Raw genomic sequence first — 17,695 nt, 5'->3', positions numbered from 1 at the left:
ATCCCCTGAAAAACTCTGCAATGTACATTATTTTAAAATTTTTACTAACCTAAACTTTTGTTTTAACCTCTAGCAGTTTACGCTGACCTTTGTACCATTTCAGGTTATTCACCGAACTTGAATTGCTTAAATTTCAACAAAAACTGGAAAAATTAGCAGTAGCGTAGGTCATAAATGAAATATTTTTTGTTAAAAATATTGTTCCAGACTCTGAGACATTCTGTTCTCTTTATTTTATGAAGGTGAACAAGCTCCTCCTTTTACGATTTACCACGTGTAGTACATTACGGTATGCGTACATTATGGCATGTGTTTCTATGACATTTTATACATTTTGCACATTTATTTCCAGCTTTCTGTGGTGGAACATTTTTATTATCAGCCCCTTAGTGTTTTGTGTTGTGGTCTACCAGAGATGAGGAATCGAGTAAAGAACTTATCTCATAATCAGTGTGAAAACATTCGGCATTTGGCATCCTTTATGAGGTTAGTATGCTGCTCTGTACACCATTTAGTTATGTACTATATGTGAGAAATTAGAACAACTAAATAGGGTAATTAGGGTAATATATGTTATTTTGCAGGGACACCTCTAGATTGTAATCACTACCTTTAGTTACAGTAGGCTACACTTCTAGGTTTTAGAAAGACTTCGGTTGTATGTTGTATCTTTGAAGCAGCTGATCTTGAAGTGATACAAGATTCTTATGAATTTAAAAGACCATTATATTGTTTTCTTGTGACTATAACGTTCATCACATTATACAGTACATCCAACAAATGCAGATTCATATGATTTTAAACAGCATTTTCATGATTTTGGTATTAGTTCAGAAGCTTCTTGACACCATCCTTAATTAAAGTCTTAATTTGGGCAACAACCTTCTAAAACTCTGGGAAAAGTGCTCTAGTTCATTTGGAATCTATGTAAGATAAAAATCTAACACGTGACGCCTTAATTAATAGTTCTCTCATTTATCATACTGCGAGTTTCCCTAAAAGCAGTGGCCCACGATATCTGTGAACAACCAGTATTTTAGATCTTTTTTTTTGCCATTTTGTTTGTTTATTTCATGTCAGGTACGTTGAAAGTCAGACGCCCGAGACACAAGTGAAGCTTCTTACCAGTGACAATTATGTAAAGGTACTTATGTTAAAGGATGCATCTGGTCTTTGTGTATTAAATTATCTATTTTTTAGGTACTTTCTCATATAAGATTGTTTGTTTTACTATTATTATATTAATATATTTCTAACGAAAAATGTTTTAGTTTGGAAAAACCACAGAGGTTGATTTTCAGAAAGATGAATTGTGATTTTGCATAATGAAGTATTAGAGCGGACAAAGGTTGTCTAAAGTTGAGCTGATCAAAATTTACTGCATGAATAACAATATTTTGTGAGTACATTGTTGGACTTATGCCCCCAGGGCCTTATTCAGAGAAGTAAGCAATGCCAATATTTATGTAGTATAATGATTATCGGCCAACTACATGCGTCACTGTCGCACTGCACAAGCGACAAGGTATCTTGGCGATGCTGCTCACAGTGAGGATTTATTTGCAAAGTGACTGAGACTCAGTGACCATCATTTGGGGTAGGTAATGAGGAGTGGCGTAAAAAACACAGGCCCGTTGCGACCATTTTCAGGGCGCATCTCAGCCTACAATTGCGATTCCATATGCACAAAACATGGTGCCAGGCCAGCATTTCCAATTCCGCAGCCATTCTGTGCGACCATAGGGGCACTCAGGTAGTCAGTTATGAAAGGATCTGCCCTTGCCGCTGCAAAGCTGTACACAGTTGCTGGGATCTACGAAGCCACTGGTGAACGTATCAATAAATCATGGCATCTGTATCATATTTTTTCATATGCACTGCGTATGGAATTGTGAATGCGTTCGCGTACAACTCTGAATCAGGCCCCAGTCCTGGTTATAGGTGTTTATATCAAATGTTTCTTAGTTGACCAGAGCTGGGGTTCCCATATTTAATCAAAACCAAGCTAGGATGTTTGTTTACGTTGCAAGAAATTCACCCCACCACATACACCATATTAAAAGAATGAAATGTGCAGGCATCTCCCTTAAGCCCGAGTACCCACCCCCACTTTCAGATTGTGAGTAACACCCTGGTTAGAATGACTATTGCTTTAGCATAAGGATTGAGCAAACTGCACCTTGCACTGATAATTCGGTGGTCTTATTGCCCTGGAACCTCTGGTGTTTCTCAATACAACATAGGGGGTAATTCTGAGTTGATTGCAGCAGGAACTTTGTTAGCAGTTGGGCAAAACCATGTGCACTGCAGGGGAGCCAGATATAACATGTGTAGATAGAGTTAGATTTGGGTGGGTTATTTTGTTTCTGTGCAGGGTAAATACTGGCTGCTTTATCTCTACACTGCAATTTAGATTGCAGATTGAACACACCCCACCCAAATCTAAAGGGGGGTACACACGGAGAGATCCGTGCTTAAAATCTAAGCAATCTTGCTAGATTGCTTAGATTTTAAGCACGGATCTGCCGTGTGTATGCCCTCCAGCGATAGCGATGCGCGGCCCCGCGCATCGCTATCGCCGATGCTAGATTGAGCTGCATGCAGGCTCAATCTAGCGGGTCGCTCACTTCACCGTTGTGTGAAGTGAGCGGCCCCCCGTCGGCTTTCCCCCTCGCTCAGCACATCGCGCTGTGCTGAGCGGGGTGAGAGATGTGTGCTGAGCGGTCTGTGTTAAGATCGTTCAGCACACATCTCTCCCGTGAGTACCCCCCTTAACTCTCTCTGCACATGTTATATCTGCCTCCCCTGCAGTGCACATGGTTTTGCCCAACTGCTAACAAAAATCCTGCTGCGATCAACTCTGAATTACCCCCATAGCCCCCATATTTGCCATCAGCAAGACCTTTGGCTTATGTTAACATTACAGAAGGAAGAGGAAATCTGACTACAAATGACAGCCTCCAGTGTATGTACTGTACATATGGCCCTCTAGGAGTTGATATTTTCTGCTAGGATGTTAGAGCACTTCCTCCCTCCTCTTTTGTATAGATGCTATACCAGAAGCTGACTAGTTGAGGTCCTCACAGATGGGAAGTATAAGTAAAGGGATAAAAAATAAATAAGCTACAAATCTCTTTTTAAACAGTTAATAACATCTCAACCTATTATTATGACTCCTGCATTTTTTTGTTCTGGTGCTGTAAGTGCCACTTGCCTTAAACAGTGTAGGGCTTGTTTCTCCATTATCGTCACTGGTTAACAGATAAGAAATGTAAATGCAGGTGAGCACTGGTCTGTGCTGTTGCAGGTTTAGGCCCAGATAGAGCAGATAATACAGCTGATGAAAGACAGACCGCTGCTTATTAATAGATACATATCTTTTCTCTGTACGCTTCGGTTGTGCTCACAAAAGAGAAAATGACTAATTACATGTTTCAGAGCCTCTGGTGGCATATCAGAAAGTATGGATTTCTTTTCTTCCATCATTCTTGCTTGATGCTGCTTTTTCTGCCTTTCAGCTGCTGCTAGTTTTTATCATTTCACAATTGCTTTTCTGGGCTCCCATGGGGGCGCTTCACTCAGCCCCGTTTGTCTTGTTCTTTGGAAGTAATTGACAGTCTATTGATTTTTTTTTTTTTTTAAACATGTATCACTCTTTAACTCTTCCAACACCAGGTTTGGCAGTGATTTGCTTTCTGCAGATTGTTACTGCTATATTTCAGATGGGCATGTTGTAGAGTCTGGAAAGTGGATTTTTTTTTTTTTAAATCTTAGTATCTTTTGACTACAATGAAACCATAAATTGAAGTATGAGGCGATCATCCGATTTAAGTGTGTTTTGCATCCATTGATTTCAGTATACTTTTTTTTACAGTCGGTGATATCATGCATGTGGATGTGGACATTTAGGGGTCTATTCATGAAGCAGTGAAAAGAGTGGAGAAGTTGCCTGTGGCAACCAATCAGCTGCTCCATACAATTGTATAGTATGCAAATTATAAATGTTACTTGCTGATTGGTTGCCATGGGCAACTTCTCCACAGGCTCACTTCTCCACACTTTTCACTGCTTCATGAATAGACTACTTAGTGAGTAAGTGTAAACAGTCATACAAGGCAGTGAGTGTTTAAAAAATGTTTGTTTTTTTACCTAATCACGAGGAAACATACAACGATTTTATGTTGTTATTCTCAGGCATAATTACTGCAGGCTTCATGGTCATACTGTAAGTCAGGGACGGTTCTAGGCCTTTTTGCGCCCCAGGCGGGTAGTATGGGCGTGGCTTCATATAGGGGGCATGGTCAGTTACGCCCCCTGTACTGTAGTAGCGCCGCTGAAATGACGTCATTGCGCACCGCACAGCAAAGGTCCTCTCCACGAAGGGAAACTAGACGCATAGCGTCTAGTTCCCTTCGTGGAGAGGACCTTTGCTGTGCGGGGCGCGATGATGTCATCGCGCACCGCACAGTAAAGGTCCTCTCCACGAAGGGAAACTAGACACTACGCGTCTAGTTCCCTTCACAGCGGGACGCAGAGGGGGGCACAGCAGTAGCGGATCTTGCCATGGTATGGCGCCCTCCGGAAGGCTGCACCCCGGGCAAAAGTCCTGCTTGCCCGTGGCAAGATCCGCTACTGCTGTAAGTACAGTTTGAGCAGCAGTATAAACTGGTGGACAGATAACATGCTGGAAAGCTGTGCTTCGGTGTGTACCTGTGGATGAGCTTAATGGCAAAAGTATTGATATGTACTGTATAATAAAGCTGTATTTACCAGCACAGCAAAAAACGAAGAATTTTTTTTTTTTTCTTTACTAGTATATACGAACCGTTCTGTACATGGCAGGTTTATTGGCGGACCAATGTTTTTAGTGAAATTGAGACATTTTCTAATTTAGTGATACCTTCTAGATGGGAAGATAAAGTTATGCTCTCAGATATCCCACACTTGAGGCCTAATAGCAGTCCCCACTACTCTGATACTTAAGGTAAAAGATACATTTGGGGGGGAATTCAAATGTTTGAAAAGTTGGTTGGGTGTCTGTTTTTTCCTGTCTGTTAGATTGGAAAAAACAGACACCCAACTGACTTTTCAAACATTTTAATTCCCCCCCTTGCTGAGTTCCATTTGACTCCAGTGTGTTTTTGTTTTGGCTCCATCTTTTTTTGTGTAATGAACTGCTGCCCTCCCTGTACTTTTTCCTCTGCTTCTGCTCACACTTTATTATCCTTCGTATCCTTGAGTGTTTCCTTTTTCCTTTTTATTTTTAAATTCTTTTTATTAATATTTGCTTAGATGTGTTGCATTTTGTTACTGCTAGATTTTTGTATTGGATTATGCTAGGGTGTTCAAGTTTGCAAATGTTTGTAATAGAAGTATATAGCACTCACTTTCTAAATACATATGGAAGAATTTCCCTAAAAATGAAATCGAAATAGGTGGTTTATTATTAAATGCCTTTTTGGCACATCATGGAAGTCCCATAATAAGTGTATATATTTGGCTGCTGGTGATTGGCTGAATGGGAATTTCTGCCTGAAAGGATTTAGGGTCTAATTCAGAAAAGATCGCAACAGCAAATTTGTTATATAATGGGCAAAACCATGTGCACTGCAGGTGGGGCAGATATAACATGTGCAAAGAGAGATAGCTTTGGGTGGGTTATTTTGTTTCTGTGCAGGGTAAATACTGGCTGCTTTATATTTACACTGCAATTTAGATTTCAGTTTGAACACTCCACACTCTCTGCACATGTTATATCTGTCCCCCTGCAGTGCACATGGTTTTGCCCATTAGCTAACAAATTTGCTGCTACGATCAGATTTGAATTAGGCCCATAGTGTACAACAACGATGAGCTATGTGTGGTAACCAAGAGTGTTCTACTGGGGTCTTTCTTGAATTGATTCTACCACTCTCCTTCTCAATTTCAAGTCTACCTAATGAGCCAGTACATAGCGTTCTATGGGATGACCATGTGATGTTAGATTAATCTGTTTCCTTTGCTATTTACATTAACTAAAATTGGGATTTACTAAAACAGAATGATAAAGGTATATTTTATAAATTTTTACAAATCTGGGAACTTGTTTTCTCTAGTTCTCATAAATGTCTCCAACTGTGCTTTGTTTTTCAGGAAATGGCCCAAAAGTTCCTAGAAGACTTGAACTCTTATCATGAGAATTTTATTCCAGTCTTGAAGTGTCTTCATCATTTTACCTGTATTCTTCCTAAGTATCCTCTAGGAAAACAGGTGAGCATAAAGGATTATCATGTCATGAGACCCGTTTTGTTTAAATATCCTATAAAGTTGTACCGAAGTCTGTTTTTTTTTTTTAATGTTATTATTTTTAATATGCATTAATAATAAGGAGGGAAGGGCAACTGACAACTGGAAGCACTGAAAGGTTAAGGTGGGTTATATACAAAGTACCCATGCCAGTCTGTAAACAGGCTTGCGAATAAGGTCTAACCAAGTTCCTAAAATATCGTGTTCCCTCCGCCAACAGCAACTACTGTGGATAGCACAGGACATAGCCACATTCCCCATCCCCAGTGTCTGACCGATCTCTTTAGCAGAATACATGAAAGTAACCAGGATAAGTTGTGGAATTCTAGAAGGTAGCAGGTACTAGCAGTACTACACCTTATTACACCTTCATTCCAATCCAATTACATTGATTATCCCTCTGTCTGACATAGACCAAATTAAGGCCCATTTCTCGTCATTTAGCTGCTAGAAGTTTGCTTTTTTTTCGGCACTGTATTGTAATTCCAGGATTGGTATTGTTCCTGGTTCCTAAATGTGAGATACCTGGAAATATAGATCTGTCAGTGGATAGTTGGAAAAAGTGTCTGGTTGGGTGGTTATTAATGAGAACCTGTAACTATTTGAGGAATGCGTTATGGCTACACTCTGAAGAAAAGAGCACGTGTGAGCTAGGTGATGGTATAATATACAAACATGTAATACAGAACAGCATTTATAGTCTCCGGAGCCTAAACTGACAGTGAAAGAAATTTAAATAGTTTTCCTTTCTGTGATTTCTCTAAAATAACAGTAACATTTACAAAATACATTTATCTTATGGATTTTTAATACTAGTTGATGAAATAACTGTGGATCTCTCTGTAACCATAAGATGGCACTAATAGTAGAGAAAACACTGTAAGATGTTTTTCTCAACTCCAGCTACAATATGGTAAGATCATCTGTATGTCTTATGTATAACATATACATGACAGTTGTTTTGTAAATTAAGTAAGTTGACCTTCAGTTAAAATGTACTGCTTGAACATGTAGCTTCTACTATATATACATACTTAGCCTATAGACGTGCAAACAGGATTCGGCTTACCATAACTGCACTTACGTGCGTCTAATTAAATGCTGTTTTTGTAGAATAAAGTTAGTTGAGGGCACACAGTTCATACCTTCTGCTGTATTATGCTCATAACAGTGCAGTTTCAATCTTGGTTCGAATTATACTTTAACAACCTAAATGGCTTAGATATGTGTGTCTTTTTTTTTATATGTAAATGTGATGGCTTACACTCATTGCACATTGAAGCCACTTGCATCAAGCGTAATTTAACACAAGTTTGATGTGTGAAGTCTATTTGATATACAGGAGTATTTGGAATCAGATCATTTGCCGTAGTCTTAACAGAAATCTTACATTATAACTCTGTTGTTGGTGGACTCTGTTCCTTCAACTCATGGTCTGTAGCATCCCCCTTGCCTCCATGTCCACGTTATGACACCTTACGAGTGGACAAACCCCACAAGATGAGCACGAATATATATATATGCGTATAAATGCATGTGTGTGTATATGTATGTGTATATATATATATCTATCTGGTTTATTAATATTATAAAGAAGCAATCCAACAGGCAGCGGCACACGGAGACAGACCACTTCAATAACGTGGATAAATGGGTTTACTCCATATCACAGTAAAGCCAATGTTTTTTATATATATATATATATATATATATATATATATATATATACACATATATACACAGAGTAAAAACCACAGCACTCACCGCACCAGAAGCGGGGCACAGCTATGCACTTACCACTCACAGGGTGGGGTGCATGTAACACTGCACTCTCCACCACAGAAGCGGGGTACACAGCTGTACTTACCACTCACAGGGCGGGGTGCATGAAGCCCTTGACCACATCGCTCTAATAAATACAAACAGAGAACCCAGCACTCACCAAAGTAAACTCACTTATCCTCAACAATTCAATAAATAAATGATGGGGGTTTAGTTGGTGGATTGGCCAATGCACGGAAGCCTGTATACCGATTCAAGGTACCCCACCTTCATACAGGTCCTACACTATCACAGAGTCTTAAAACCTGACTACCACACTGCTGCATCATCTGCCTGCTAGATGTAATGTGTACCTGCCACAGACTTTATGGCTTTTAAAGGCACACTAGTCACCTATTGCACTGGCTCAAAGATGATTGCTAAAAAACAGCTGAGACAGGTTCAGGATAATAAAGTCCACACAGGGGTGCATGAGAAAGCTAGTGGCCACGGTTAATAAGAGCTAACCATAGATTAACCCCTTCATATACACACAGAGTAAAAACCACAGCACTCACCGCACCAGAAGCGGGGCACAGCTATGCACTTACCACTCACAGGGTGGGGTGCATGTAACACTGCACTCTCCACCACAGAAACGGGGTACACAGCTGTACTTACCACTCACAGGGCGGGGTGCATGAAGCCCATGACCACATCGCTCTAATAAATACAAACAGAGAACCCAGCACTCACCAAAGTAAACTCACTTATCCTCAACAATTCAATAAATAAATGATGGGGGTTTAGTTGGTGGATTGGCCAATGCACGGAAGCCTGTATACCGATTCAAGGTACCCCACCTTCATACAGGTCCTACACTATCACAGAGTCTTAAAACCTGACTACCACACTGCTGCATCATCTGCCTGCTAGATGTAATGTGTACCTGCCACAGACTTTATGGCTTTTAAAGGCACACTAGTCACCTATTGCACTGGCTCAAAGATGATTGCTAAAAAACAGCTGAGACAGGTTCAGGATAATAAAGTCCACACAGGGGTGCATGAGAAAGCTAGTGGCCACGGTTAATAAGAGCTAACCATAGATTAACCCCTTCATATACACACAGAGTAAAAACCACAGCACTCACCGCACCAGAAGCGGGGCACAGCTATGCACTTACCACTCACAGGGTGGGGTGCATGTAACACTGCACTCTCCACCACAGAAGCGGGGTACACAGCTGTACTTACCACTCACAGGGCGGGGTGCATGAAGCCCTTGACCACATCGCTCTAATAAATACAAACAGAGAACCCAGCACTCACCAAAGTAAACTCACTTATCCTCAACAATTCAATAAATAAATGATGGGGGTTTAGTTGGTGGATTGGCCAATGCACGGAAGCCTGTATACCGATTCAAGGTACCCCACCTTCATACAGGTCCTACACTATCACAGAGTCTTAAAACCTGATTTTTAAGGTTTTAAGACTCTGTGATAGTGTAGGACCTGTATGAAGGTGGGGTACCTTGAATCGGTATACAGGCTTCCGTGCATTGGCCAATCCACCAACTAAACCCCCATCATTTATTTATTGAATTGTTGAGGATAAGTGAGTTTACTTTGGTGAGTGCTGGGTTCTCTGTTTGTATTTATTAGAGCGATGTGGTCATGGGCTTCATGCACCCCGCCCTGTGAGTGGTAAGTACAGCTGTGTACCCCGCTTCTGTGGTGGAGAGTGCAGTGTTACATGCACCCCACCCTGTGAGTGGTAAGTGCATAGCTGTGCCCCGCTTCTGGTGCGGTGAGTGCTGTGGTTTTTACTCTGTGTGTATATGAAGGGGTTAATCTATGGTTAGCTCTTATTAACCGTGGCCACTAGCTTTCTCATGCACCCCTGTGTGGACTTTATTATCCTGAACCTGTCTCAGCTGTTTTTTAGCAATCATCTTTGAGCCAGTGCAATAGGTGACTAGTGTGCCTTTAAAAGCCATAAAGTCTGTGGCAGGTACACATTACATCTAGCAGGCAGATGATGCAGCAGTGTGGTAGTCAGGTTCTAAGACTCTGTGATAGTGTAGGACCTGTATGAAGGTGGGGTACCTTGAATCGGTATACAGGCTTCCGTGCATTGGCCAATCCACCAACTAAACCCCCATCATTTATTTATTGAATTGTTGAGGATAAGTGAGTTTACTTTGGTGAGTGCTGGGTTCTCTGTTTGTGTGTATATATATATATATATATATATATATATATATATATATATATATATATAAAAATAGCAATTGTGGCAGCACTCCATAATAACAACGGTTACTTGCCTGGTGCCCTCCTAGGTACCTCAATAGCTTAAGGTCCAAAATAGCAAGCAGATGGGTGGCACTCAGAAATAATGTCAGGCCTTACCCTGCTTGTCGCCTGACATTATTTCTGAGTGCCGCCCATCTGCTTGCTATATATATATATATATATATATATATATATATATATATATATATAGGCAGGTGATGGATATGCAAACATCTTTTTATTCTGCTGCATTTTGCCTCTGAACATCGTGTCATTGATCCATGCATTGCTATACAGATGGTTTACGGATTTTGTGGTAAACAGTGACCTATCTGTTAAAATACTGTATGCTGCTGTGAGCATTCTGATGATTAGGGTGTTCTTTCTCGTAACACATAAAGCCTGGGACCATTCACATGATTAGGAGGGGAAGAAGGAAAACATATACCTGTATATATTCTGATCCTAGTCATATGCACCTTAAATATAAAATCCTAAACCTTCTGAAGAACAAACAGCCAGCATAATAAGCAGTGAGATGCAGCTCCTCATTGCCTGGTATTGGTGTGTACTACAGGTAGAATGTTACCTCTGGCATTATTACTTGAACATTGCCATTAGCAAATGAGTGCCCTGTTAACAGACTATGCTCCTGTGCCCATAAAGGTATACATATTTTCTGCACAACCTTAAAATACTCAATTATTTTGCAATCCTCTAATGTAAATAAGTGGTATACTAACTCTGTACATACTTTTGGAGGAGGAGCAGCTACATATTGCTGAATGTTCTGTTTTGTCTGCAGATTAGAGAACTTTACTGTACTTGTTTGGAAAAGAATGTGTGGGATACAGAAGAGTACAATTCAGCATTACAACTTTTTAGGTAACGTGATCAATTTTATAACCTTTGTTAATAACCAACTCCAACCTGTATACTATTTGCTGTTCCCTTGAAGACTGTAAGTATGTCCCTCAACCCCTCAACCACCTGACAGTGATGCATGGTAGCAAGTTTCTAACCATGTGGCAACTGCCAGCTGAGGGATTGTGCTCTGGTGCATCCTGGAATGTTTACTTGCTCTTTGAGTGCACAGGTATATGATATGCATTCAGTATTGGTTAATGGGGGTCATTCTGAGTTGATTGCTTGCTAGCTATTTTTTGCAGCGCTGCGAACAGATAGTCGCCGCCTATAGGGGAGTGTATTTTAGCCTTTCAAGTGGGCGATCGCATGTGCAGCCGAGCTGTACAAAAACATTTTGTGCAGTTTCTGAGTAGCTCTGAATTTACTCAGCCCTTGCGATCACTTCAGCCTGTCCGGGGCCGGAATTGACGTCAGACACCCGCCTTGCAAACGCTTGTACACGCCTGCGTTTTTCCAAACACTCCCAGAAAACGGTCAGTTGACCCCCACAAATGCCTTCTTCCTGTCACTCTCCTTGCGATCGGCTGTGTGAATGGATTCTTCGTAAAATCCATCGCTCAGCAACGATCCGCTTTGTACCCGTACAACGCGCCTGTGCATTGCCGTGCATGCGCAGTTCTGACCTGATCGCAGCACAGCGAAAAATCCTAGCGTGCGATCAACTCAGAATGACCCCCAATGTTCTTGTTGTTTTTAAGTGTTCTGGAAAAGGGTCTGTGTTCTCCTTGCTCAGATCTTCTGTCACATATGGATCATGGTTGCTTCTGTGGGAACAACATAAACTCTAGCCCCAAACTCCTACCCTTTAGTGGTAAATTTTTAGGTTAGAATAACCCTAAACTTTAAACATGCGTCTCCAAATGTGCGATAGTGAGTGTGCAAATTGATTATTTCAATTGGCTCAGATACAGTGTGGAAAAGAATTACCTGATAAAGTGGTGAATAACAAGTAATTGGTGGGTACAATACATGAAAATCCCGGCAATGTCAGAAGCCGCAGTATACCGGTACTCAGGTTTAGCTACACCAGGGAGTGTACATATATCAGACAAGGGCTTACATGGAGGCCCTGCAGGTTGTAAGCAGTGCATACTGTGCGACACAAATATGCAGATTGCTACCCAGCGGAATTAGCTTGCTTGTACTCATGCTGCTGTAACAGCATGAAGGAGGAGAGTGTAACAACCTGACCGGTACATTTGTAAACCATCACAGCTTAGCAGTTGTGAGTGTGGTCCAATATACCAACAGTTACTTACATTTTCATGACCACTAAATTACGGGCAGGAATAAATACAAGGATGTTTACATGTTATAGCTAATTGAACAATAATTAAGTTTTTTGGCATGTATGATGAATTTCGCCCCCAAGGTGATACGGGAAGCGGTACAATACTGCTAGTCAGGATAACGGATGTCACAATGCCAACGCCGGAATCCCGACTAGCGGTGAAATACCTCCGCTGGAATCCCGGTGGTCAGGATACTGACGCCGGAATCCCGACCACTGACAATGCCGCCAACCAGAATCCCGGCTAACGGGGTATTCCCACACGTGGCTGTCCACGACACCCATAGAGTGGGAACAGAACCTGTGGCGAGTGCAGCGAGTCTGCAATGAGCTTCGTTGCGCCTCCCCCCCAGCCTGCATTCTACCGTATGGTATCCCGGCGTCTGTATGCTGACCACCGAGATTCCAGCTGCCGGCATCCCGTACCCAACGCGACACATCCCGGTGATGCACCTAATATGTACAGTTTACGCATTGGCGTATACTGTCTAAAGTGCTAGCTGGCAGAATATGCTTTGTTGGAGGATCAGTCTGGATTCAAAAAGCAGATTGAAGCTGTGCCCAATTCTTTGTTGACTAACTGCGCCATATCCTGAAACTGGCCCTGTCTTTTAGGGAAGTAATTACATGACGTCTTAGAATTTTGTGAAATATCCTTTTCTGTTATATTGCCACACTTCATATCTGTTGCATTGTTGTCAGAATATGTCCAGAGTTACCCCGGAATCTCTATGTTGTAACGGTTTTCTGTTAATTTGTTTTTGTTTCCGAAAATGTACTCGCTATGGTTATCTGTTGTAATCATATCATTTTCATCATAATGTTTTTGTGAACATCCTGACACCAGTCAGGATATGGTCTCGCTGTGTTTAACACTGAAAAACACACCTAGTTTAACCTTTTCAAAATGTTAGTGTTGATGTAAATTCTACAAACTCATTTCATTTTAGTGTTGGCTGCAGGGTTACCTTTTTTAATATTACACTGTGTCAGGAGATTATATAAAAATTAATTCTATTAATTTTTTTTTGAAATAACAGAAACTCAAATAATATACTCTCGTTGTGTCATTGTGCATACTGAAGTGAAAATAACATCCTCCAAAGTAACACACAGCTAAAATGACAGAGAGTTGACATGTCACCTTGTTTGCTTATTTTTCTGTTTGCCACTGGCATTGTCTGACATTCCAGGAGGTTAGAATGAAAGATGGACCTTCTAGGAGAGGACAGAAAAGGTCATTTCAAATGTTCCTCCATTTCAAAAGCTCTTAATTCTGAACCAAGGACCCAGTTTGGTTTTATGTTTTATTTACAGTATCGGCTATGTAAATTTCTAACACTTAAATGATTACTCTGTGGATTGCTCTTTTGGTTTCCTATTTTCTTATTAAGTGGATGTACAGTATGTGACTACTCAAAAGGTGTATACCTCGATCAGCTTTTTATGAAGTCTTTTTACCTAGGAATCCACTTTCCCTTTTTGTCCTCTTATACATTTAGAGCTTTATTATTATTGCTGTTTACTGTGCTTTTTTTGGGCCATGTTGCCCAAATAATGTTACACAGAAATAGCATATCAGATGATTACCAGGGGTTCTGAAGCAGTTCACATCATTGGTTCTATGCATAGTATGTGAAATAAAAATATATACATTCTTGTTATAGATAGGGACAAGCAAAAGAAGACAGTCCAAACCAGCTTGCATTACTACATTCATTTCTATACCACAACATGTCTCTGTGCTATATATATATATAATATATATATATATATATCCCACAGTTCGCTTCCTACATTACAGTGCAGGTATTTAAAATTTTTGGTTTGCAGCAGATCTGCTTTTGTAAGTCTCACATGATTGATTACTTTCTCATTTGTGTTTGCAGGATGTTGGCAAAGGATGAGCTTGTGGCCACACTTAAGAAATGTGTGGAAGTTTTAAAACCATATTCTGGAAGACCGCTTGGCAAAGCATTGAAAAAGCTGGAGGAGTTCCTGGTTCTTTTCCAGTGTCTTAAAGGTAATTGTGTAGCAATGTGGCCCACGCTGCTGGCAGGAGATAGAGACAAACACATGGCAAAAGGGAAGGTTTAGCCAGTGTCCACCCACCTGTATATACACTAATAGTCCCTTCTCCTCTTAGCCATCTGGAATTTAGATATTGGATTACTAGGACTTTTTGACTGAGGCAATTTAAAGTGATTAGATAGATAGATAGATAGATAGTGTTTTTTTGTGTATATATATATATATATATATATATATATACAGTATATATGTGTAGAGAATGATGGGAGGCACTCACAGGACTTATGACAGCGGCGTAAATAAAGAGACAAGGTCTCAGATGCTGATTTAACGTTTCAGTATTACTACTTTCGTCAGCATTACATACAAATATAAAAAAAAAAATGCCTTTATTCCCTCCACCTTCATGCATGTGAATACCTGTTCCGGTGTCGGGTTGGGGCCCAATGACATCGCCATCGGCGACGCACGCACTCAGCGCTCCCCGACCATACCATTGGTTACCTAGCAACAAAACAACAAACCATTGTACACACCCTGTTTCTCACTACAGCGGCTATAGACATATGGATCATCATGGTATTGCTGTTATGCTGGACAAAATAACAATAATATGAAGAATATATTAGCAATTCAGTATAAAAAAAAAATCACAGCATACTAACCATTCAGTATACAGGAGAATACAAATAGAAAATGAATAATAAATAGTTCACAATAAAAAATTACAAGAAACAGTTGAGTTTATTGAGTCCATCAGGTGCTAAAGTATTAAGACGGTGAATCCACTGTGCCTCTCGTTGCAGCAACAGTTTTGCTCTATCACCACCCCTAATATTATAGGGTACCTGGTCAATTATTTTATAACGCAAGGAGGAGAGATTATGTTTACACGCTTTAAAGTGAAGTGCTACTGGTTGCTCCTGTTCCCTACCTTCTAAAGCAAAACGTATAGAAGATCTATGCATAGACATGCGTTCCTTGGACTGCCTGGTAGTTTTTCCAATATAGTATAACCTGCATGGGCACCTTATAAAGTATACAACATATGTACTGGAACATGTCAAGATCTGATTGATTAAATATCGTTTGCCTGTATGTGGGTGGGAAAAGGAGCTCCCAGCTTCCATATAACTACACGTAGTGCAGCCCGTGAACTTATAGCAGCCAGGTTTTCTACTTAAAAAGTTTTGTGTGGTAGGTGGTTTAAAGTTAGAAATATTGTTATGGACCAGCCAGTTATGTAAATTCCTGTTATTGGAATAACTCGGTAACAATGAAGTATGCTTGAAAACCTTTAAATCACTATCCGAACTGACAATAGGCCAAGATTCCTTCGTTATTTGGAAATATATATATATATATATATATATATATATATATATATATACAGGTTGAGTATCCCTTATCCAAAATGCTTGGGAGCCAGAGGTATTTTGGATATCGGATTTTTCCGTATTTTGGAATAATTGCATACCATAATGAGATATCATGGTGATGGGACCTAAGTCTAAGCACAGAATGCATTTATGTTACATATACACCTTATACACACAGCGGAAGGTAATTTTAGCGAATATTTTTTGTAACTTTGTGCATTGAACAATGTGTGTGTGTACATTCACACAATTCATTTATGTTTCATATACACCTTATACACACAGCCTGAAGGTCATTTAATACAATATTTTTAATAACTTTGTATATTAAACAAAGTTTGTGTACATTGAGCCATCAAAAAACAAAGGTTTCACTATCTCACTCTCACTCCAAAAAGTCCGTATTTCAGAATATTCCGTATTTCGGAATATTTGGATATGGGATACTCAACCTGTGTGTGTGTGTGTGTGTGTGTGTGTGTGTGTGTGTGTGTGTATATATATATATATATATATATATATATATATATATATGTATATATTGATCCCAGCATGCGGCGGCACTCAGAGACTTTCAACACACTTGAAGTAGCAGAAACGGGTGTGTTTAATCCATCACTTCAAATACATTTACGTTTAATACGTTTCGGGGCTGTGGCGCCCCTTTGTCAAGGTGATACAAACAAACCATACCTTTTATACTGAATGAAGATCCGCGAGCGGAACGTGCATCTCCGTGTGGGGTTGGGAACTGCTTCCGCCTCAGGCAGGGCATTGATTACAATGCCATGCACTGTGTAGATCCGGTAGTCGTGACAACGCGGTCTTCCTGGTTTACCAGGGCGGCGCTGCGGTCATGACAACCAGCACTTCCTGGCAACCAGACGCCATGCTGTCAGACACCGGAGTTACGTGTCTAAGCAATTGGTAAATTCAAACAGTGTAAACCAGTGAGTAAGATGCAAGGCATAAGAATACTATAGCCATATCATTCAGAAACCTTGGTATGTACATGCATACCAAAAAACATAAAACATTTAAATATTTTTAGAAAAAAATGAATAAAACATTTAAACATACTTGAAAATACTTAATACAGAGAAAGCTCTCGGCTAATGAGTACCATCATCCCTAAGTTATGGGGAGTTAATGCATAGTATTACAAGCAAACTAAAGCCAAGTCATGGCTGTAATGTTATAATATTATTGCTTAAAAAATCATGGGTGCTATTAATGAGGCATCTTATTATATACTACCCCAATACTAGATGGTGCCTCATAGCATTAATCCAGTTTGGTAAAAATTTCGACATTGCTACAAATATTGTACCCCTAGTTGATAATGTTGAGCTGACATGTACTACCAGGTATCAGGACTGTAAATCGAATGGAAAACAAGATGGATTAGATTATTACTATGAGTTCTTCAACTAAATATGCTCCATTGTAGCTTGTCATTCAGACCGCTAGGTCTGATGGTTTTCAAGGTATATTTCCATCTGGCTTCCATGCGTAACAGTTTACCACCGCGGTCCCCGTCCCTAAGTGTTTTTGTACCGTGATCTATGATTTGGAAAGTTAAATCATTACGTGAGTGCTTCATCTCCGCATAGTGCCTCGCCACTGATTGGTCCGACGGCTTCCTTCATTCAGTATAAAGGTATGGTTTATTTGACACTGTTTCTTTGTATCACCTTGACAAAGGGGCGCCACAGCCCCGAA

The 17,695-nt window shown here is 40.2% G+C and overlaps 1 protein-coding gene across 4 annotated transcripts in view; it reads left to right on the top strand.

Moving 5' to 3' along the window:
• The window catches only part of ORC3 (origin recognition complex subunit 3), a 234,743-nt gene that overhangs the window by 175,649 nt on the left and 41,399 nt on the right, over window positions 1–17,695 (top strand). For all 4 annotated transcript variants that reach the window (XM_063916932.1, XM_063916929.1, XM_063916930.1 and 1 more), the window contains exons 11-15: window positions 353–486; window positions 1,081–1,144; window positions 6,133–6,249; window positions 11,151–11,230; window positions 14,453–14,586. In XM_063916932.1, coding sequence (XP_063773002.1) covers window positions 353–486; window positions 1,081–1,144; window positions 6,133–6,249; window positions 11,151–11,230; window positions 14,453–14,586 — 529 coding nt within the window. The remainder of the gene's footprint in view (window positions 1–352; window positions 487–1,080; window positions 1,145–6,132; window positions 6,250–11,150; window positions 11,231–14,452; window positions 14,587–17,695) is intronic.

This window comes from Pseudophryne corroboree, chromosome 4 (assembly GCF_028390025.1).
Source record: "Pseudophryne corroboree isolate aPseCor3 chromosome 4, aPseCor3.hap2, whole genome shotgun sequence".
In the NCBI taxonomy this organism is placed as follows: Eukaryota; Metazoa; Chordata; class Amphibia; order Anura; family Myobatrachidae; genus Pseudophryne; species Pseudophryne corroboree.
Note: the sequence above shows the minus strand (reverse complement) of the source record. Positions and strands in the feature narration are given on the sequence as shown.